The sequence below is a fragment of the Salvelinus alpinus genome, chromosome 37 (genome assembly GCF_045679555.1).
Source record: "Salvelinus alpinus chromosome 37, SLU_Salpinus.1, whole genome shotgun sequence".
Classification (NCBI taxonomy): Eukaryota; Metazoa; Chordata; class Actinopteri; order Salmoniformes; family Salmonidae; genus Salvelinus; species Salvelinus alpinus.
The window spans coordinates 2,398,451-2,422,196 of record NC_092122.1 but is presented as its reverse complement, the minus strand read 5'-3'; the positions used below and the strand labels follow the sequence as shown (position 1 = coordinate 2,422,196).

General features: G+C 42.5%; 2 protein-coding genes across 6 annotated transcripts in view; one reads left to right on the top strand and one right to left on the bottom strand.

Annotated features, from left to right (window-relative positions):
- Positions 1-7,369, bottom strand: part of LOC139566059 (ceramide kinase-like) — a 35,481-nt gene extending 28,112 nt beyond the window's left edge. Inside the window, exon 1 of one of the 2 annotated variants that reach the window (XM_071386917.1) lies at positions 7,052-7,369. In XM_071386917.1, the coding sequence (XP_071243018.1) occupies positions 7,052-7,226 (175 nt within the window). In that variant the 5' untranslated portion in view covers positions 7,227-7,369. The remainder of the gene's footprint in view (positions 1-7,051) is intronic. The other variant, XM_071386916.1, reaches the window with a different exon arrangement.
- Positions 7,370-16,211: 8,842 nt separating this feature from the next.
- LOC139566058 (TBC1 domain family member 22B-like) overlaps positions 16,212-23,746 on the top strand; it is a 171,106-nt gene continuing 163,571 nt past the window's right edge. For 3 of the 4 annotated variants that reach the window (XM_071386913.1, XM_071386914.1, XM_071386915.1), the window contains exons 1-5: positions 16,212-16,434; positions 17,375-17,431; positions 20,922-21,105; positions 21,274-21,502; positions 22,971-23,135. In XM_071386913.1, coding sequence (XP_071243014.1) covers positions 16,373-16,434; positions 17,375-17,431; positions 20,922-21,105; positions 21,274-21,502; positions 22,971-23,135 — 697 coding nt within the window. In that variant the 5' untranslated portion in view covers positions 16,212-16,372. The remainder of the gene's footprint in view (positions 16,435-17,374; positions 17,432-20,921; positions 21,106-21,273; positions 21,503-22,970; positions 23,136-23,746) is intronic. The other variant, XM_071386912.1, reaches the window with a different exon arrangement.

Sequence of the window (23,746 nt, the reverse complement as noted above, 5' to 3'; positions counted from 1 at the left end):
ATAAGCATCAACCAGTGGGTCTTGCGACGGGTATACAGAGACGACCAGTTTACAGAAGAGGATAGAGTGCAGTGATGTGTCCTATAAGGAGCATTGGTGGCAAATCTGATGGCCGAATGGTAAAGAACATCTAGCCGCTCGAGAGCACCCTCCCCTGCGATCTATAAATTATGTCTCCGTAATCTAGCATGGGTAGGATGGTCATCTGAATTAGGGTTAGTTTGGCAGCTGGGGTGAAAGAGGAGCGATTACGATAGAGGAAACAAAGCCTAGCCTGCAGCTTTGATATGTGCTGAGAGGACAGTGTACCGTCTAGCCATACACCAAAGTACTTGTATGAGGTGACTACCTCAAGCTCTAAACCCTCAGAGGTAGTAATCACACCTGTGGCGAGAGGGGCATTCTTCTTACCAAACCACATGAGCTTTGTTTTGGAGGTGTTCAGAACAAGGTCAAGGGTAGAGAAAGCTTTATGGACACTAAGGAAGCTTTGTTGTAGAGCATTTAACACAAAATCCGGGGAGGGGGCAGCTGAGTGGAAGACTTTCATCTGCATATAAATGGATGAGAGAACTTCCTACTGCCTGAGCTATGTTGTTGAGGTAAATTGATAAGAGCGTGAGGCCTAGGATTGAGCCTTGGGGTACTCCCTTGGTGACAGGCAGTGGCTGAGAAAGCAGATTCTGATTTTATACACTGCACTCTTTGAGAGAGGCAGTTAGCAAACCAGCCCAAAGACCCCTCAGAAACACCAATACTCCTTAGCCGGCCCACAAGAACAGAATGGTCTACCCTTTCAAAAGCTTTGGCAAAGTCAATCAAAATAGCAGCACAATATTGCTTAGAATCAAGGGCAATGGTGACATCATTGAGGACCTTTAAGGTTGCAGTGACACATCCATAACCTGAGTGGAAACCAGATTGCATATCATAGAGAATACTATAGACATTAAGAAAGTCAGTCAGTTGATTATTGACAAGTTTTCCAACACTTTTGATAAACAGGGCAAAATAGAAATAGGCCTATAACAGTTAGGAACACCTTGATCTCCCCCTTTAAATAACGGACGAACTGTGGCTGCCTTCCGAGCAATGGGAACCTCCCCAGAAAGGAGAGACAGGTTAGAAAGGTCAGAGATAGGCTTGGCGATGATAGGGGCAGCGACCTTATAGAAGAAAGGGTCTAAAACATCTGTCCGAGATGTTTTTTGGGGGTCAAGTTTAAGGAGCTCCTTTTGCACCTTGGACTTAGTGACCGCCTGCAGGGAGAAACTTTGTAGAGGAGCAGGGGGAAAAGATGGAGAAGCGTCGGAGATAGTCGTATTAGAAGGGGTGGGAGATGAGGAAATGTTGGACGGGCAAGGAGGCATGGCTGAATCAAATAGGGATCCTGACTTAATGAAGTGGTTATTAAAGAGCTCAGCCATGTGTATCTTGCCAGTAACAACCACATCATCAACTTTAAGGGACGTGGGTAGCTGTGAGGAGGAGGGTTTATTCTCCAGGTCTTTAACCGTTTTCCAGAACTTCTTGGGGTTAGACCCACAGAGAGAGAACTGCTCCTTAAAGTAACTAACTTTGACCTTCCGGACAGCCTGAGTGCACCTTTTTCTCATTTGCCTCAACGAAAGCCAGTCAGCCTGAGTATGCATGTGCCGAGCCTTTAGCCATATGCAATTTGAGGTGGAGTAACTCTGCAAGATCACTGTCGAACCAGGGGCTGAACCTGTCTTTAATGCTAATTTTCTTTATGGGGGCGTGTTTGTCAACAATACCACTGAAAACACGAAAAGAAGGTCCAAGCGTCTTCGACAGAGGGGATCAAGCTGATTCTATACCATTTTACAGAGGTCAGTTCATTAAGGAAGGCTTGCTCATTGAAGTTTTTTAGCAAGCGTCTATGACAAATCAGGACAGGTCATATCACTGAGCAGCCATTACGAACACAGGCTGTAAAACAGTGATCTCTAAGGTCATTACAGAAAACACCACACTGATACCGATCAGGATTATCTGTGAGGATAACAAAGAAGAGTAGCCTTTTCTGGGTGTTTGGAGTCATACCTTGTGGGATTGGTAATAATCAGAGAAATTTTTAGGGAGTCCCATTGCTTTAGGACTTGGTCAGTTGGTTTAAGCATGTCCCAGTTCAGGTCACCTAGCAGGACAAATTCAGACTTGGTGTAAGGGGCCAGGAGAGAGCTTAGGGCAGGTAGGGTACAGGCCGGTGTTGATGGAGGACGATAGCACCCAGCAACAGTCAACAAAGAGCGATTTGAAAGTGTAATACTTAAAACCAGCAAATAGAGTAAAATACAGACTCTTTGCATTCATATGACACACAATTTTATAAGCTCCTACGAACTTCACATTGGTGCTCATGGGTCCTTTTCGAAGGAAATGCCCTAATGAGTTATTAGCCAGGTTAACACCCTGACTACCCCGCCCCTTTTTTAGTTTACAGATAAGGACAGTGACCCTTGTTGTCAGTGTGCTAGTCGAGGGTGTGTGTGTGTGTGTGCACGTTTGATATTGCATCCCATGAGTGAACATTGACCTGAGCGCTTTAGAGGGTTATTAAAGGCTATTTGGTTCCACTTAGAGAAAGGCCAGTGGCAGTGCGCAATGTTAAGTGATGATAATCACTGTACTTACTGGTGTAATAGGATGGTAAGGACCTCATTCACTTGAATAAACAAAGCCAGGGAGGCAGAAAACAGTGGCAGATTGAATAACACCTACTTACATGTCAGATATTAGTGCTTTAAGTTTATCTTTAAATATAATGACATTTCATAACCAGAGGGCATTTTTACTAGGATTAAATGTCAGGAATTGTGAAAAACTGAGTTTAAATGTATTTGGCTAAGATAAACAGTTGAAGTCGGAGGTTTACATACACTTAGGTTGTAGTCATTAAAACTCGTTTTTCAACCACTCCACAAATTTCCTTTTAACAAACTATAGTTTTGGCAAGTCGGTTAGGACATCTACTTTGTGCATGACACAAGTCATTTTTCCAACAATTGTTTACAGTCCGATTATTTCACTGTATCACAATTCCAGTGGGTCAGAACTTTACATACACTAAGTTGACTGTGCCTTTAATTTAAACAGCTTGGAAAATTCCAGAAAATTATGTCATGGCTTTAGAAGTTTCTGATAGGCTAATTGACAAAATTTGAGTCAATTGGAGGTTTACCTGTGGATGCATTTCAAGGCCTACCATCAAAATCAGTGCCTCTTTGCTTGACATCAAGGGAAAATTTAAAGAAATCAGCCAAGACCTCAGAAAAAAAAATTGGGGACCTCCACAAGTCTGGTCCATCCTTGGGAGCAATTTCCAAATGCCTGAAGGTACCACATTCATCTGGACAAGCAATAGTACGCAAGTATAAACACCATGGGACCACGCAGCCGTCATACCGCTCAGGAAGGAGACGCATTCTGTCTCCTAGAGATGAACGTACTTTGGCGCGAAAAGTGCAAATCAATCCCAGAACAACAGCAAAGGACCTGGTGAAGATGCTGGAGGAAACAGGTACAAAAAAAATCTATATCCAGAGTAAAACGAGTCCTATATCGACATAACCTGAAAGGCCGCTGAGCAAGGAAGAAGCCATTGCCCAAAAACCGCCATAAAAAAGCCAGACTACGGTTTACAACTGCACATGGGGACAAAGATTGTACTTTTTGGAGAAATGTCCTCTGGTCTGATGAAACAAAAATAGAACTGTTTGGCCATAATGACCATTGTTATGTTCGGAGGACAAAGGGGGAGGCTTGCAAGCAGAAGAACACCATCCCAACCTTGAAGCACGGGGGTGGCAGCATCATGTTGTGGGGGTGCTTTGCTGCAGGAGGGACTGTTGCACTTCACAAAATAGATGGCATCATGGGGATGGAAAATTATGTGGATATATTGAAGCAACATCTCAAGACATCAGTCAGGAAGTTAAAGCTTGGTCGCAAATGGGTCTTCCAAATGGACAATGACCCCAAGCATACTTCCAAAGTTGTGGCAAATAGGCTTAAGGACAACAAAGTCAAGGTATTGGAGTGGCTATCACAAAGCCCTGACCTTAATCCTATAGAAAATGTGTGGACAGAACTGAAAAAGCATGTAGAAGCAAGGAGGCCTATAAACCTGACTCCGTTACACCAGCTCTGTCAGGAGGAATGGGCCAAAATTCACACAACTTATTGTGGGAAGCTTGTGGAACGCTACCCGGAACATTTGACCCAAGTAAAACTATTTAAAGGCAATGCTGCCGAATACTAATTGAGTGTATGTAAACTTCTGACCCACTGGGAATGTGATGAAAGAAATAAAAGCTGAAATAAATAATTCTCTACTATTATTCTGACATTTCACATTCTTAAAATAAAGTGGTGATCCTAACGGACGTAAGACAGGGAATTTTTACGAGGATTAAATGTCAGGAACTGTGAAAAACTGAGTTTAAATGTATTTGGCTAAGGTGTATGTAAACTTCCGACTTCAACTGTAGCAGTTGCATTTGGTAGGAAAAAGTTTTACATGTTGTTGAATTCAGCCAGACCCTTGCTACATGAGACTGACATTCTAACAAACACTTCAGTTACCCCTGCATGGTTTTGATAAAAGGCCATATATGGTGAAGGTAACAATTCAATATATTTTTTACAGTCATACTTTTTCCATTCACTGCCACAGGTTGGTGCAAAACCATGGATATCATAGCGTAAATACACTGAAAAAATATAAACAATTTAAAAAATGTTACTAGGTTAAAGTTCATATAAGCATATCAGTCAATTGAAATAAATACATTAGGACCTAATCTATGCATTTCACATGTCTGGGAATACAGATATGCATCTGTTGTTCACAGATACCTTAAAAAAAAGTTAGGGGCGTAGATCAGAAAACCAGGCAGTATCTGGTGTAACTACCATTTGGCTCATGCAGCGTGACACATCTCCTTCGCATAAAGTTGATCAGGCTGTTGATTGTGGCATGTGGAATGTTTTCCCACTCCTCTTCAATGGCTGTACAAAGTTGCTGGATATTGGCGGGAACTGGAACACGCTGTCGTACACATCGATCCAGAGCATACCAAACATACTCGACAGGGGACGTCTGGTGAGTATGCAGGCCATGGAAGAACTGGGACATTTTCTGCTTCCAGGAATTGTGTACAGATCTTTGCAACATGGGGCTATGCATTAGCATGCTGAAACATGAGGTGATGGCAGCAGATGAATGGCAAGACAATGGGCCTCAGGATCTTGTCACAGTATCTCTGTGCATTCAAATTACCATCAATAAAATGCATTTTTGTTCGTTGTCCGAAGCTTATGCCTGCCCATACCATAACCCCACCACCACCATAGGGCACTCTGTTCACAACATTAACATCAGCAAACCGCTTGCCCACGTCTGCCATCTGCCCGTTACAGTTGAAACTGGGATAATCTGTGAAGAGGACACTTCTCCAGCATTCCAGTGACCATCGAAGGTGTGCATCTGCCCACTGAAGTCGGTTACGACACCAAACTGCAGTCAGGTCAAGGCCCTGGTGAGGACGACGAGCACGCAAATGAGCTTCCCTGAGACAGTTTGTGCAGAAATTCTTTGGTTGTGCAAACCCACATTCATCAGCTCTCTGGGTGGTCTGTCTTAGACGATCCCGCAGGTGAAGAAACTGGATGTGGAGGTCCTGGACTGATGTGGTCTGCGGTTGTGAGACTGGTTGGACGTATTGCCAAATTCTCTTAAACGACATTGGAGGCGGCTTATGGTAGAGAAATGAACATTTAGTTATCTGGCAACATCTCTGGTGGACATTCCTGCAGTCAGCATGCACATTGCAAGCTCCCTCAAAACTTAGATTTGTGTTGCGTGACAAAACTGCACATTTGAGTGGCATTTTGTCCCCAGCACAAGGTGCACCTTTGTAATGATCATGCTGTTTAATCAGCTTCTTGATATGCCACACCTCTCAGATGGATGGATTATCGTGGCAAATGAGAAATGCTCATTAACAGGGATGTAAACACATTTGTGCACAAAATCTGAGAGAAATACACTTTTTGTGCGTATGGAACATTTCTGGGATCTTTTAGTTCAGCTCATGAAACATGGGACCAACACTTTAAATGTTTCATTTTTGTTCAGTATTTCAGATATGTTCCTGTTTATTGTAAATACCCCACAATTGAACTTGTACAGTGGCATAAAGTACTTTAGTAACAATACTTTAAAGTACAACTTACGTCGTTTTTTGGTGTATCTGTACTTCATTATTTATATTTTTGACAACTTTGACTTTTACTTCACAACATTCCTAAAGAAAAGAATGTACTTTTTACTCCATATATATTCCCTGACACCTAAAAGTACTCCATTAAATTTGAATGCTTATCAGGACAGGAAAATTGCCCAATTCAAGGACTTATCAACAGAACATCCCAGGTCATCCCTACTGCCTCTGATCTGGCAGTCTCACTAAAGAGAAATGCTTCGTTTGTAAATGATTTCTGAATATTGGAGTGCACTGCTGGCTATCATTAAATTATAAAAAGAAAATGGTGCCATCTGGTTTGCTTTAATATAAGGACTTTTAAATGATTTTTTACTTTTGGTACTTAAGTATATTTGAGCAAATACATATACTTTAGATACTTAAGTATATTTAAAACCACATACTTTTGGACTTATACTCAAATAGTATTTTAATGACTTTTACTTTATTTTCTATTAAGGCACAGCTGTCAAACTCATTCCATGGAGCGCCAAGTGTTTGCGCGTTTTCGCTTATTTCATTGAGGTCACTAATTAGTAAGGAACTCCCCACACTGCTTGTCTAGAGCTTAATTGAATACCCCTGTATTAAGGTATCTTTACTTTTACTCAAGTATGACAATTGGGTACTTTTTCCTAAACTGAATTTGTAATAGCAAAAATAACATCTTTGCTGTTACTACGGCTATCCGAATTAGCACTGGCCAATGAAACGGCTGGTCTGTCTAAAAACTAGTCCTTATAATAATAGCGTTATGTGCTTACCATCTTTAGAAATACAATTGAAGCTCGCAGAGCGTTTTCTCCTCGTCTCAATCTCCTTCCAAAATCCCAACATAACGCGGTTCAGAGTCACTTCTACAACCCTGTTCTCGTAAAAAAGTTGCGATGACAATAACGTTGGTTGATTTACCATAATGAAGAATTCACTTATAAGCATTGTAACAATGTGTAGTGTTTACTGTACACAGCACACCGAGGTAAACACGTTGCATAAACTCATAATCGCTCAACAATGTTTTGCTGGCAGGCAAAGCGAGAGAGCGGGCGCGTTCGAGCAGATCATTTGTGGTCTAGTCTTTGAGCACGGTTCGATACCTTCTTTCAAAGTGTGTTGTATTATGGTTATAAAAATTGTCTGATTTGCGATTACATGTCGACTGCGTGAATGATAAAAAATTGTGATTTAGGTCATGCGGTTTTTTATGAAGTCGCTGCAGTTGCTTTTCACCAACTGCACCATGCAGCCACCACCTCACTAGTCACTATTTGTCAATCATTTGGGTGTTTTTGTTTGGCCAAATACATGACTGAAACAGGAAGCAACTTTGCAACATTTTAACGCTACAGGGGATACAAATGAAAAGTGATTTGAAACCTCTCTCTAACCAATTAATTATACACAGGTTATGTTTCCAGTTTGAGTGTGTGATATGGGTGAATAGTAACGTTTATGTTGACATTTATACAGACAAACGTATATGTATTATGTTGACAATGCCATGTTGATCTGAGCCTTACTGTTGGAAAACCATCACAGTGTCCGTGGCAGACACACCTCCCCTGATTTCACTCCTCAACTTTCATCTTGAGTCGGTTGCTTTCACCTTATTGCTCAACCTCCCATGCAGTTGACATGTAGGCACAAGTCAGAAATGTTTAATCCCCATAATGCAACACACCTTGAAAGACTTGAGAAAAGTGATCCAGTTGAACGCGCCCAATGTCAAATACTATAGCCAAAGATTTCTACAACTAAAACTAACCCAAGATAGACCAGAGCCTGTCGTTTTCAATGGGAACAAATTTGTAGTGTTGGAAAATGTACCGTATTGTCATATTTGAGTAACTCAAGTAAAAGTGAGAGACTCAGTAAAATAGTACTTGAGTAAAAGTAAAACACGTATTTGGTTTTAAATATACTTATGTGTCAAAAGTGAAAGTACAAATCATTTCAATTTCCTTAAATTAAGCTAACTAGACAGCACTATGTTCTTGTTTTTTTTAATTTACAGATAGCCAACACTCAGACATAATTTACAAATGAAGCATGTGTGTTTAGTGAGTCCACCAGATCAGAGGCAGTAGTGATGACCAGGGTTTTTTTTTCTTGATAAATGCATAAATTTAACCTTTTCCTGTCCTGCTAAGCATTCAAAATGTAATCAGTACTTTTGGGTGTCGGGGAAAATGTATGGAGTAAAATATACCTTATTTTTTTAGGAATGTAGTTAAGTAAAACTTAACTACATTCTTAAATAGTAAAGTACAGATACCCCAAAAAACAACTTAAGTAGTACTTTAAAGTGTTTTTAATTAAGTACTTTACACCACTGCAAATTAGTCAAAGTGGGCAGAACAAGGTGGGCAGAGCCAAGCACGAGCTAGTGAGATCCTATTGGTGCGTTCTACCATGTATTTGCATATTTCCGTTAGGAAACGCCTACTGTGAGGTGCTGGTGTGCAATAACAAAATTCGCCCTTGCACCCCTAAACAACTTTCTTTTTTTTTCACCTTTGTGAAGGGTAAAATCTACAAAAACTTAGTCCACTGTTTGTAACGAATTTTAGTCTTGGGAAATCTATATTGCTCAGTGGGGATTTTAGCTTGTAAATGTTGATGGGTTAAACTCCCCAAAAACATTTCAGATGCATGCCAGCAAAGCCACTACACAACACATTACTTTTCATTCATTCATTCATTCATTGCTGGCTTGCTTCTGAAGCTAAGCAGGATTGGTCCTGGTCAGTCCCTGGATGGGAGACCAGATGCTGCTGGAAGTGGTGTTGGAGGGCTAGTAGGAGGCACTCTTTCCTCTGGTCTAAAACATAGACCAATGCCCCAGGGCAGTGATTGGGGACACTGCCCTGTGTAGGGACGTCTTTCGGATGGGACGTTAAACGAGTGTCCTGACTCTCTGAGGTCATTAAAGATCCCATGGCACTTATCGTAAGAGTAGGGGTGTTAACCTCGGTGTCCTGGCTAAATTCCCAATCCGGCCCTCAAACCATCACGGTCACCTAATAATCCCCAGTTTACAATTGGCTCATTCATCCCCCTCCTCTACCCTGTAACTATTCCCCAGGTCGTTGCTGTAAATGAGAACGTGTTCTCAGTCAACTTACCTGGTAAAATAATGGATAAATAAAAATTTTAAAATAACAGTGACAAAGGTGATATGCCTCCCTATATAAATATACTTGGAATCACTGGCCACATTAAAAATGGAACACTAGTTGGTTTAAATAATGTTTACATACTGCTTTAGTCGTCTCATATGTATAGACTGTATTATATTCTACTGTATTTCTGACATTGCTCAATCTAATATGTACATATTTCTTAATTCCATTCTTTTACTTTTAGATTTGTGTGTATTGTTGTGAATTGTTAGATACTACTGCACTGTTGGAGCTAGGAACACAAGCATTTCGCTACACCCGCAATAGCATCTGCTAAATATGTGTATGTGACCAATACAATTTGATTTGATTTTAAAGGTACCACAAACTGTTTGGGCCTACATAAAGCTTTCTCAACAGCAGAGCGTTCTTTTCAGCACAATGGATTGACTCCTTACCACCTCTACACCTGGCTATCAGCGGAGTCTTGTCTGGCAGCGAAACAGTTCATTCAGTCTCATTTACTGCATTTTTAAAAGAAAACATAGCTGATATGGCTGACAATTAAGATGCACAAACTTTGACATAAGGGAACAACGAGCGGATAAGAGGCAATCTGTCATTTCAATTAAGACATTGATGAGCGAGCTAGGACAGACTTAGTCAATATAACTATTTCTTAAGCACTTTTGAAATGTACAGCGACAGAATTCAGAATATGGGCCGTTCTTACAGTATTCTCCCTGTACACAAAGTCAGAACCATAGGATAAATAAAGGGGGCATATAGAGTGCATTAGGTTAGTTTTCAGACCCCTTTACTTTTTCCACATTTTGTTACAGCCTTATTCTAAAATGGGTTAAAAAAAAAAAATCCTAATCAATTTACACACAATACACCATAATGATGAAGCAAAAACAGGTTTTAAGAAATTTGAGCAAATGTATTTAAAAAATATATGTCAATATCACATTTACATAAGATTTCAGACCCTTTACTCCGTACTTTGTTGAAGCACCTTTGGCAGAGATTACAACCTCGGGTCTTCTTTGGTATGACGCTACAAGCTTGGCACACCTGTATTTGGGGACTTCCACATAAAGTACCAATCAATACTACTCACCCAACATTCAGGGCAGGTTTGGACCAGTGCTGCCTTGGCTGCAGTCTTGTGGTTCGCTGCTGCTCCCTTCTCAGCAGGCACAGCCATGGCATCAGTCATGAAGTTTAACTTGAGAGTGGAGCATGCATTTAAATGGCTTGACAAATAAGCGGCTAATTTAGCCATTTAGCCAGGCTAATGTTGCGAACTAAACTCAGCGAAAAAAGAAACGTCACTTTTTCAGGACCCTGTCTTTCAAAGATAATTTGTTAAAATCCAAATAACTTCACAGATCTTCATTGTAAAGGGTTTAAACACTGTTTCCCATGCTTGTTCAATGAACCATAAACAATTAATGAACATGCACCCGTGAGAAGCCTAAGACAGCGCTACAGGGAGACAGGACAGACAGCTGATTGTCCTCGCAGTGGCAGACCACTTGTAACAAAACAAGCACAGGATCAGTACATCCGAACATCACACCTGCAGGACAGGCACAGGATGGAAACAACAACTGCCCGAGTTACACCAGGAACGCACAATCCCTCTATCAGTGCTCAGACTGTCCACAATAGGCTGAGAGAGGCTGGACTGACGACTTGTAGGCCTGTTGTAAGGCAGGTCCTCACCAGACATCACCGGCAACAACGTCGCCAATGGGCACAAACCCACCGTCTCTGGACCAGACAGGACTGGCAAAAAGTGCTCTTCACTGGACAAGTTGCGGTTTTGTCTCACCAGGGGTGATGGTCGGATTCGTGTTTATCGTCGAAGGAATGAGCTTTACATCGATGCCTGTACATTGGAGTGGGATCGATTTGGAGGTGGAGGGTCCATCATGGTCTAGGGCGGTGTGTCACAGCATCATCGGACTGAGCTTGTTGTCATTGCTGGCAATCTCAATGCTGTGCGTTACAGGGAAGACATCCTCCTCCCTCATGTGGTACCCTTCCTGCAGGCTCATCCTGAGATGACCCTCCAGCATGTCAATGCCACCAGCCATACTGCTCGTTCTGTGCATGATTTCCTGCAAGACAGTTATGTCAGTGTTCTGCCATGGCCAGCGAAGAGCCCGGATCTCAATCCCATTGAACACGTCTGGGACCTGTTGGATCGGAGGGTGAGGGCTAGGGCCATTCCCCCCAGAAATGTCCGGGAACTTGCAGGTGCCTTGGTGGAAGGGTAACATCTCACAGCAAGAACTGGCAAATCTGGTGCAGTCCATGAGGAGATGCACTGCAGTACTTAATGCAGCTGGTGGCCACATCAGATACTGACTGTTACTTTTGATTTTGACCCCCCCTTTGTTCAGGGACACATTATTCAATTTCTGTTAGTCACATGTCTGTGGAGTTTGTTCAGTTTATGTCTCAGTTGTTGAATCTTGTTGTGTTCATACAAATATTTACACATGTTAAGTTTGCTTAAAATAAACGCAGTTGACAGTGAGAGGACGTTTGCTGAGTTTAGCTAACCATGAGCTAGGTACAGTGGCTTGCGAAAGTTTTCACCCCCTTGGCATTTTTCTTATTTTGTTGCCTTACAACCTGGAATTAAAATAGATTTTTGGGGGGTTTATATAATTGGATTTATACAACATGCCTACCACTTTGAAGATGCAAAATATTTTTTTATTGTGAAACAAACAACAACAAAAAAAGAACTTGAGCGTGCATAACTATTCACCCCCCCAAAGTCAATACTTTGTTGATCCACCTTCCGCAGCAATTACAGCTGTAAGTTTCTTGGGGTATGTCTCTATAAGCTTGGCATATCTAGCCACTGGGATTTTTGTCCGTTCTTCAAGGCAAAACTGGTCCAGCTCCTTCAAGTTGGATGGGTTCCGCTGGTGTACAGCAATCTTTAAGTAATACCACAGATTCTCAATTAGATTGAGGTCTGGGCTTTGACTAGGCCATTCCAAGACATTTAAATGTTTCCCTTTAAACCACTTGAGTGTTGCTTTAGCAGTATGCTTAGGGTCATTGTCCTGCTGGAAGGTGAACCTCCGTCCCAGTCTCAAATCTCTGAAAGACCGAAACAGGTTTCCCTCAAGAATTTCTGTATTTAGCGGCATACATCATTCCTTCAATTCTGACCAGTTTCCCAGTCCCTGCCGATGAAAAACATCCCCACAACATGACGCTGCCACCACCATGCTTCACTGTGGGGTTGGTGTTTTCGCGGTGATGAGAGGTGTTGGGTTTGCGCCAGACATAGCGTTTGCCTTGATGGCCAAAATGCTAAATTTTAGTACCATCTGACCAAGTACCTTCTTCCATATGTTTGGGGAGTCGCCCACATGTCTTTTGGCGAACACCAAACGTGTTAGCTTATTTTTTTCTTTAAGCAATGGCTTTTTTCTGGCCACTGTTCCGTAAAGCCCAGCTCTGTGGAGTGTATGGCTTAAAGTGGTCCTATGGACAGATACTCCAATCTCTGCTGTGGAGCTTTGCAGCTCCTTCAGGGTTATCTTTGGTTTCTTTGTTGCCTCTCTGATTGATGCCCTCCTCTCCTGGTCCGTGAGTTTTGGTGGGCAACCCTCTCTTGGCAGGTTTGTTGTGGTGCCATATTCTTTATATTTTTTAAGAATGGATTTAATGGTGCTTTGTTCAAAGTTTCTGATATTTTTTTATAACCCAACCCTGATCTGTACTTCTCCACAAATGTGTCCCTGACCTGTTTGGAGAGCTCCTTGGTCATCATGCTGCCACTTGCTTGGTGGTGCCCCTTGCTTAGTGGTGTTAGTGGTGACCACATAAGTGACCACTTATGTCTGGAACCAGCACAGTACTGATCTTAACTGTTTGTTGCTGCTTTTGATCATTTTATCTGTATATGTTAGTGCAAGTTAGAGCGACTTGTAAGTCGCTCTGGATAAGAGCGTCTGCTAAATGACTTAAATGTAAATGTAAATGTAGTGCAATTAGCAGACACTCTTATCCAGAGCAATTAGGGTTAAGTGCCTTGCTCAAGGACACATCGTAATTTTTCACTCTAGTTGGCTCGGGGATTCAAACCAGCAAACTTTCAGTTACTGGCCCAATGCTCTTAACCACTAGACTATCTGCCGCCGTGTACAGGCAATTATCATCTGTCATCTTCTTCATCGGTGGGGTTTATTGGCGGTTGGAATCGAACGTTATGGTGCATTACTATCTTATGTTTCACAGAATAGTGGCTGAAGGACGACACAGATAATATAGAGCTGGCGGGATTTTCCATGCACCGGCAGAACAGAGAAGCTACGTCTGGTAAGATGTCTATTTCTCAATAACAGCTGGTGCAAGTTATTGCTCGCCTGAGGTAGAGTACCTTTTAATAAGCTGTAGACCACAATATCTACCAAGAGAGTTCTCATCAATATTATTCGTAGCCGTCTATTTACCACCACAAACCGATTCTGGCACTAAGACCGCACACAACCAACTCTATAAGGCCATTAGCAAACAAGAAAATGCTCATCCAGAAGCGACGCTCCTAGTGGCTGTGGTCTTTAATGCAGGCAAACTTAAATTAATTTTACCTAATTTCTACCAGCATGTCACCTGTGCAACCAATGGGAAAAAATCGAGACCACCTTTACTCCACACAGAGATCCATACAAAGTTCTCCCCCACCCTCCATTTGGCAAATCTGACCATAATTCTATCCTCCTGATTCCTGTTTACAAGCAAAAACTAAAGCAGGAAGTACCAGCGACTCGCTCAATACGGAAGTGGTCAGATGACGCGGATGCTACGCTACAGGACTGTTTTGCTAGCACAGACTGGAATATGTTCTGGGATTAATCCAATGGCATTGAGGAGTATACCACCTCAGTCATCGGCTTCATCAATAAGTGCATTGACGACGTCGTCCCCACAGTGACCGTACGTACATAGCCCAACCAGAAGCCATGGCAACATCCGCATCAAGCTAAAGGCTAGAGCTGCTGCTTTCAAGGAATGGGACACTAATCCGGACACTTATAAGAAATCCTTCTATACCATCAAAAAAGCAAAGCGTCAATACAGGATTAAGATTGAATCCTACTACACCGACTTCGACGCTCGTCAGATGTGGTAGGGCTTGAAAACTATTATGGACTACAAAGGGAAACCCCTACGTGAGCTGCCCAGTGACGCGAGCCTACCAGACAAGCTACATGCCTTTTATGCTTGCTTTAAGGCAATCAACACTTAAGCATGCTTGAGAGCACCAGCTGTTCTGGACGACTGTGTGATAACGCTCTCGGTAGCCAATGTGAGCAAGACTTTTAAACATGTCAACATTCACAAAGCCGTGGGGCCAGACAGATTACGAGGACATGTACTCAAAGCACCATCTGGCAAGTGACTGACATTTTCAACATCTCCCTGACGGAGTCTGTAATACCTACATGTTTCAAGCAGTCCACCATAGTCCCTGTGCCCAAGGAAGTGAAGGTGTCCTGCCTAAATTATTACCGCCCGTAGCACTCACGTCGGTAGCCATGAAGTGCTTGAAAGGCTGGTCATAGCTAACATCAACAGCATCCTCCCGGATATTCTAGACCCACTCCAATTCGCCTCCGTCCAAACAGATCCACAGATGACGCAATCTCACTCGCACTCCACACTGCACTTTCCCACCTGGACAAAAGGAACACCTATGTGAGAATGCTGTTCATTGAGTACAGCTCAGCGTTTAACACCATAGTGCTCTCAAAGTTCATCACTAAGCGAAGGACCCTGGAACTAAACACCTCCCTCTGCAACTGGATCCTGGACTTCCTGACGGGCCGCCCCCAGGTGGTAAGGGTAGGTAGCAACACATCTGACACGCTGATCCTCAACACTGGGGCCCCTCAGGGGTGTGTACTTAGTATTTTTTTACTTCATATTTTTGGGGTTTAGTTGGTAAATATTTTCTTAACTCTTCTTGAACTGCACTGTTGGTTAAGGTCTTGTAAGTAAGCATTTCACAGTAAGGTCTACAGTTTGATACATTTTTTATTTAACCTTTATTTAACTAGACAAGTCAGTTAAGAACAAATTCTTATTTACAATGACAGCCTAACCCCGCCAAACCTGGACAAATTGTGCGCCGCCCTATGGCACTCCCAATCACGGCCGGTTGTGATACAGCCTATAATCGAACCAGGGTCTGTAGTGACGCCTCTAGCACTGAGATGCAGTGCCTTAGACCGCTGCACCACTCAGGAGCCAATTTGATTGATTTGATTTCCGACACATTCTGTACTGGAGTGAACTGTGTCCTAAACTAAAATCTACCTGCCAGCTCATCTGCCATCCACACTGACCGTTTATATTATACCTCGTTCAAGTACTAGTCTGCACAAGGAAACTTGGAAATGTCCGACTTGCTAAATGGTTGTAGTTAATCACATGCTGCGTTCAATGAAGTCAGACATTTCCGAGTTTCATATTTCCGACTAGGACTTGAACGCGGTTTTATACCTCAGTGACATTTACTGCCTTCACAAAGCTAGTCAGAACTATGAAACTTGGACATTTCTGACTTCCTGGTGCGTTGAACGCGGCACGTAGATAACTATAACCTGTTAGCCAGTCGGACAATTCAGAGTTTCTAGTTCCGACGAGCACATGAACGTAGCAACTGACACATTTGAAGATGACGTCAACCGCGTCTCAAATCCCATACGGTAGATCGTACTTGTGATTGGGCAATGGCTAGGCATTGTGAAACTGACCAATCACTACAGCGCTTGCTCAGAGAAACACAGATCCAACATGGCGGCGTTCTGAGTTTTGGAGGAGGGAACTGGGTGTAAATAAACACGCTTTAGACTTTTTAAAAACTTTAGGTAATAACACTCGCATTTTTGTCTATGTGACATATTGTACCGGTGAAAGAAAATGTCAACTGACGGAAACAAGAAACAATTCTGGAAAAGAAATACAGCTAAGGTCCCTGGCAGGTATAAGTGACGTGTTCCTTCTTGGTAGCTACATTTGCTCACTGCTTGTTAGCTTGATAGCTAGCGCCGTTGCACTATTACATTCTCGAGAATACACGTCACACTGACTGTAACGTTGAAACATTTTGTTTTTCACACATCAATAATTATGTATTGCTTCATGTCATACTTTATGGGGTTGTCAAACGTGCGCATGCTCTTGCCTCAGTGATTCTAGAGAACATATCACCAGCCGGTAGCAAAATGCTTGTAGTATAAGTTCGTCGTTTGGTAGTCAGCTAGCTTAGCTAACCAGCTAGCCAAGCCTAGCATTCCTTGCTAGCCAGTTTGTTAACTTTCTAAGGTTTTAATTTAGCTAGCTGTTAGCCTTTTCTGATTGAACTGACTCGTTGTCAGAGCGTATTGTCAACATACCAACAATTAAATATCAAGACGACGTATTGAACTTATTTCTGATGTGTAGCTAAGTTCCAAGTAACTTTACATTTAGGCTCCAGTTCGCTAACTTTCTAAGGTTTTAATTTAGCTAGCTAGTAGCCTTTTCTGGTGGAACTGACTCGTTGTCAGAGCGTATTGTCAACAATAACGTTACCAGCAATGAAATTAACAAGACGACTTATTGAACTAATTTATGATGTGTAGCCAAGTTAAGTAACTTTACGTTTAGGCTAGATAGCTACATGCTCATCAAATAATCAAATGCGGCATCATATTGCCAACTACAGTTGAAAGCTGCTTTCAAATGAAACCTAAGTAAACCAAAGTTGGTCTGCTCAATGAATTAGCTCATTATTGGAGTGCACTTGAACTTAATCAAGGCATTAGTTGACAGAGCCATGTTATCCACTGTTTACTATAGTACACTGTAATACATTAATTCAGTAGATTTCTTGTCAAAGCATAGCAATAGGTCATTGTGTTTTTTTCTCCCTCTCCACAGCATACAACATGTGTATGGTGCTCAACATCCTCCTTTCGACCCTCTTCTGCATGCTAAGTAAGTGTCTGATTAGTTGTACGGTGTAGGTCCAACAGTATGTCTGAGTCCCAAATGGCTCCCCATTTCCTTCTAGTGCTGCACAATATAGGGAATAACATGCCATTTGGGACATATTCTATAATGAATGAATGAATGGTGACTGTTGCTCTCTGGTATGTAGGTAGCTTTAGTCCTTTGACAGGGGATTTAAGATGGCCATTCAGGTTGGAGTAGTGAACTGACCTGAATATCCAGTTTCTAACTTTCAGGAAATGCTGAGGTTAAAATACAATGCTATTATAACTTCCTTTCGCCTCGATCCCACGACAGTGACATTGGATTTTGGTACACCAGAAGTACATTAATTTACTATGGAACGCTGTGCTTTCCTTGCGTCTTTGCATTGCAGAGACAGTTGCAGTGTGTTGCATACGTTGTATTTATCCAACGTATGCATCAAATTATATGGCTTGACAGAACAGAAATGGTAGCAGAAGTTTCTAACTTTCAGGAAATGCTGAGGCTAAAATTCAATGCTATTATAACTTCCTTTCTCCACGATCACAGCGACATTGGATTTTGGCACACCAGAACTTGAACTTTTGTTGCAGACATATCCAGATGATGCTGCATACCATTTTGCGCAATGACGCTGTCTGTGTGATCGATGAGTTAGGACTATTGTAATTACAGAAACACTGCATGTCCTTGTTTGACTGTCTTTTTAAGCACCCGTTTGACCTGATTGAGGATAGGGAATTATGTCCGCTCCACTTTAGCCTGGGTGTCTAACTGTTTAATCAGCACTAGCTACATCATTTCCTTGCCAATAGAACAGCAAATTGGCATAAGGGCAATTCCACGGTAATAAAATTATGCTTTGACTCAGTTTTTTACTTTCAAATGTATGACAAATAAAAAATACATTGTTTTTAAAGTTCACCAAACCATACAAATCAATGCACAATGACTTTGGTAACGGAATTACGATAAAATCTCCGTCATGTTTTTATGAGACCACATTGTCCAAAAACTCTGATAAATATCTGCTCTGAATTTAAGATTCAAAGATGTCTGCAGAAATAATGGAGTGTCAGCAAATTTTTTACAAGATTGAACATCACAGCGGAGGACAGTGCAGTACAATACAGCAGAGTTCAGTAAAGTATGGTACTGTATTGTACTGTCCTATAACTTTGCTCTACTCACTGCACTGTGCTATCCAAATATACGTCTATGATAGGTTCAGATTTGGTCCAGTGCGTTTTGTCTGTGGATGTTCACATCAAGGCCAGGGTGGCCTGACCAAATGTGAACTACTTTTCAATGTCCATGAACGTCCGGTGTTGGTCGTTGCTCAGTGAGTGAGGCTGCTGGTTACAGTACATTGAAAGAGAGAGGGCTCATGGATAGGTGTCAGTAAGAACTGGAAGAGGTGACATAAACTGGGACCATTAACATTAACACTCTTGGTTTGACCACCAGACAACAGAAAGACAAAGAAATCAGTTATGAGCTGAACATAAGTATACCAGTGGAAGAGAGGACAATAGAAGGTGACCCAACTGTGGTTTGTGACATATTATTTCCCATTGTAGCCATTTCAGTTGCAGTGATTTTTTTTTTTGGGGGGGGGGGTAATTCCGCTAACAATTTGGTAACGGATTACGAGTTTTAATAATTGGTAAACAAAATTGATATCAGTAAATTCACTGTAACTAACTTGTAGGTCTACCATTACTTGTTACTTCTGTGAGCTTACATTATCCTCCCTCATGAGGGAGAGATTAGAAAGTATCTTAAGATATGTGGATTTTTGGTAACAGAATTACAAGGCACAAGACAATATTTCTTCAACTTACACAAGGTAAACAATTTCTCCAATACTAAATATAAGGGTTGATATTAGTTGGCAGGGGTCTATACATCGACACTATTGTGTTTTTGATATATTTCTAATACCCTTTAAGACTTTTTCTGGTAGGTGTTTCCTAAGACCCCTTTTCCATCTGTTTATCCAGAAATCAAAGCCTTTAATTATGCCACATTTTTAAGATGGAAAATGTATGCCTTAATTTTGCCAAAATATATACTCTTAGCTTTCATTTGACAGATTTTCATATGCGCCTATGAACTTCACATTTTGGTGCTCCTGGGTTCTTTTCAATGGAAATGCTCTAAAGCAGAGACAGATTTGGAACCTAGAAGGGCTTACTTCTCAGGCTGTGGCACCCACTATATATATTTTTATGATCTGTCCTATCCCCATTTGACGTCTGTTAGATGAACTCACACAGACCCAAGGTAGGCTTAATCAAATACTCTATATAGGTAACAGAATAATAATCTCTCTACTGGCTCTTTGGGCTGTGCAGCACAGTTCAGTCCAGCCCAGTGCAGGTCTAGCACAGTTCTGAAACTCCACCCATCTGCTCACGTACCTGTATACCAAGTATATTCTCCCAACTGTTGGTTGTGGGTTGACAAGGAGACAGCGGAAACAGATGAAACGGCTCATCTTCAGTGATAGGCTTTTGTCGCTTTGCCGTTAGATTAAAGTGCAGCAAGTCCACAGAGGGGTTTATTTCATTTACTTGTTATTGTTAGGCTGACTTCCGTAGTTTTATCATCTGTCAGGAGTGGGCAAGTCACAAGTAGAGTCATATTGAACTTGGCTTTGCTTTTGTTATGCTAATGCTTGGTTTTGAATGAAAATAATAAGATGGAAAGGAACGGTCCCCTCTCCCTCTCTCCTTCCACCCGTGCTGCTTTTCAATCTCTGGTTGCACACCTGAGTCTCATGGACATGAGAGGAAAAAGGATAAATTAAATGGGCTTTTTATGACATTTTTCACCCTGAAGAAAACATATCTCATGCACAAAGGAATGTTTTCTGTGAGAAATAGTTTTTAATTGATTTAATCTGCGTTGGGATTGTGTACCTTTTTACAATAACCTTTTTGAAGTAATTAAAATAGATGCTGACTCATTGATTCTCCTTGCGGAATGTTTTTGTCATTGTCTAATTTCTTTCATTATCGTCATTAAGTTCTTTTCAACATCGGCTCGCTGCGTCAACTGTGAATATCCACCTGTAGATAGGGCACAGCTGCAGTCTTTAGTTAATAGAACTTGAAAATACACTCAATTGAGCTTTTTTGGAATTTAGTACAAGGGTATGTTCTTTGGCTGAAGTAGGCACTTTTTGACCAACTATTTGGTATTTGAATCTTAATGCCATTGAATGAACAGTTGAGGGATGTTTGTGAAGTGGCCCTACCAGAGTGAATTTGGCTCCCAGTCCTAATCTTTCATGGCCCTTCTGTTCATCCTTTCTAAGTTTTACACCTGTCATTCAATTCGCCATTATTAATCACCTCTTCCACCTTCCGCTAAAAAAATCACATTAATTGAAAATACATGTCTAATTTTGGGCTTTGGGTGTCTTCTTTAATGTTCTGGATGACTTCTAGTACCCTTAACGTCTCCTCATCTTTCTCCATCTCAGTCTAATCAAAGCGGGCAACAAGCCCCAGGCGACACCGGGAGGGAAGCCAAAGAAAGCCACCACCTTCCAGGAGTTTGAGAGCATCACCAGCGATGCCTGGGACGTGGGGGACGACGACGACGAGCTGCTCGCCATGGCCGCACAGAACCTCAACACCGAGGTCGTCATGGAGACCGCCAACAAGGTGATCCTATGATGTCAACATACACAGCAGTCAGTTGTCCTTGGGTGTTTCTAAGGCCCTTATCTATTCATAAGCCCGGTTTATATTAACTTATACGCCCTTATAATACATTAAGCTGTTTTTAAGGAGTTACATTTTTTTAAATATATTGTTATTGTCATTTTGCAGGTGATCGAGAACCACAGCAAGCAGCAGGAGAAGCAGAGACGGGACGATGCCGACGCGTCAGAGCTGGAGGACCGAGAGGAAGAGGAGGCGCGTGAGGAAGAGGTGGAAGAGCAGGGGGAGGAAGGGGAGGAATCGACCCCTGAGGTGTCGTTTGCTTGTGAGCCCAGCCCGCTCAGTGATGGCAGACTGGTGAAGTCACTGAGTGAGGCCCCCATCGGATCACCTAAGGGTAAGTAGACATCTGTCGAATGTTTCTCTCTTCTCGGTCTCTCTCCCCTCTATCCATCAATCAACAAACAAATTTAAGCGTCAGGTGAGGTGACAGATGTGAGGAACATCTTCCGAACAAGGAAGGAATCTTGAAAGGAGGAACCCCACTCCATAGGGCCCATCATCTCCTCTGTCTTCAGTCTCCACCCACTCCTTCTATACACAATATTTCCTCTCCCCCTGCCTCTGCTCTGAGCCCGCTAGGCTTTTCATGTTCATTTGTTAGTGTGGTAGCAGCAGCAGAGGGTGGTGTTTGTCTTGTGCAGTAGGGAACATCTGTCTGTGGTGGTGCAGGAGATAAGACAGCAGCCCGTAGCAGCCCCGACTCCAGTATTATCTCCATGGAGGAGACACTGGCAGAGCAGACACTGTCTGGTGTCTGCTCCATTCATCTGTGTTGATCAGTACACACACATACACACACACACAAAAAAAAGACAGACCCACGCATCTGCCGTGTTCACACACTGACCCCTACTCACACACTGACCCCTACTCACACACTGCCCTTCCTGCTGGGAGAGACCTCATATTGTCTGTGTTTATTCTGCTCTCTATTGTAGGGCTTGGGTAAATTATAAATCATGACGATAATGCAGTGCAGGTTGAGCTACCCACTCTGTTCTTTGCCTGCTCGAAGTGATAGTATTCACACACTCCCCTTTGCATGCTGTATTCAAACCAAGCTGCCGTCTTCAGCTCAACTCATCACAGAAAACCTCGGTGTTCATTTTCCTTTAGTCACGTCACTATAATATTGTTGTCTGCCTGGTAGCTTCTCTCTACCCTGTCTCCTCTCCCGTCTGTCTAACCTGGCACTTCCCTCCCTCCACGCTTTCAGCCAACAAACAAGCTGCTCTCTGCTAATGGACAGACAGACAGACAGAGTGGCCTGACCTCGGCCCTGCAGCACTCTACACCTACTTTGGGTGTCCTCCGCTGTCCTCTACTTCTGCTGCTGGGAACAAACTCTACTCTGCCTTGTAATTGTCTGTAATGGGGCTCCCGAGTGGCACAGCGGTCTAAGGCACCGCTTCTCAGTGCTAGAGTCGCCACTACAGAACCTGGTTTGATTCCAGGCTGTATCACAACTGGCCGGGATTGGGAGTCCCATAGGGAGGCGCACAATTGTTAGGGTTTGGCCGGGGTAGGCCGTCATTGGAAATAAGAATTTGTTCTTAACTGACTTGTCTAGTTAAATAAAAAAATATATAAAAATGTGGGTTTGCTGTTACTGGAGTGGAGAAAGGTGGTTGGGTTACACAGTGTCTGTTTGTATGACGTGTGAATTCAATGGCTGTGCTCAGAGGAAAGGTGCTTGCAACAGGTGTGTGTGTTTTGTCTGTGTTTTTGCGTGTGACCAAGTGTGTGCATCTTTGTGTGTGTTTATTGTTCTCAGTATCTCTCCCCTCTCTCTGTTTATCCAGATGCGTCGCTCCAGAGACAGCAGTCCCTGCCCCACCGGCCCACCATCCCCATGGTGGCTCGTATAGCTGACCAGAACACCTCCGGGAACCCAGCCATGACAGAGAGAGAGGCATCCCGCCAGGACAAGTTTAAACAGGTCCTGGCTGGACCCAACACTGACCTTGGTATGTTGCTGGATATTAATTACAGATCTAAGATCAGACTCATGTAGGAATGGTGCTCATAGGGAGCATTGAACCCAATACTTTTTGAAGATCTGATATGTGCTTCGTGTAGGAACGTTACCACTCAACCACACAAGTTCACCCCAATCCTGAACTAAACCATTTTGGCGGAAAGATATCAGACCCTGTATCATTGTTTTGGGTTACAACACCTCCCCGTCTCACCTTTTTAATAGAAAACCCAGTTCACAGCTCTGTGGTAAAGAACTCCATCTGAGGAAACAAGCAGTGAAACATCTGCTGTGTTGTTCTAACGATGCCATATGAATAGCTGAGGGGGAGGTAAACTCTGCCATCTGGCCAGTGGCCACCGTGCATAATCCAAGGGACACAAATGATGCTTTTAGTTTTTACTTGCTCGTTCTATAGCTTTACTTCTACTGTACTCCTTTGAGACGAGATGGCGCTTTAACTTGTGATCCAAGGCCATAATGGGGTAACGGCAGTAGCTTTGGTATAGTTCTTCCAGTTCTTCCTTCAAATCACCCATAGAACTTTAAATCCTCCATAGAATAGCCCTTAGAAGTGAAGGCATCTTAGCGAGGTTATAC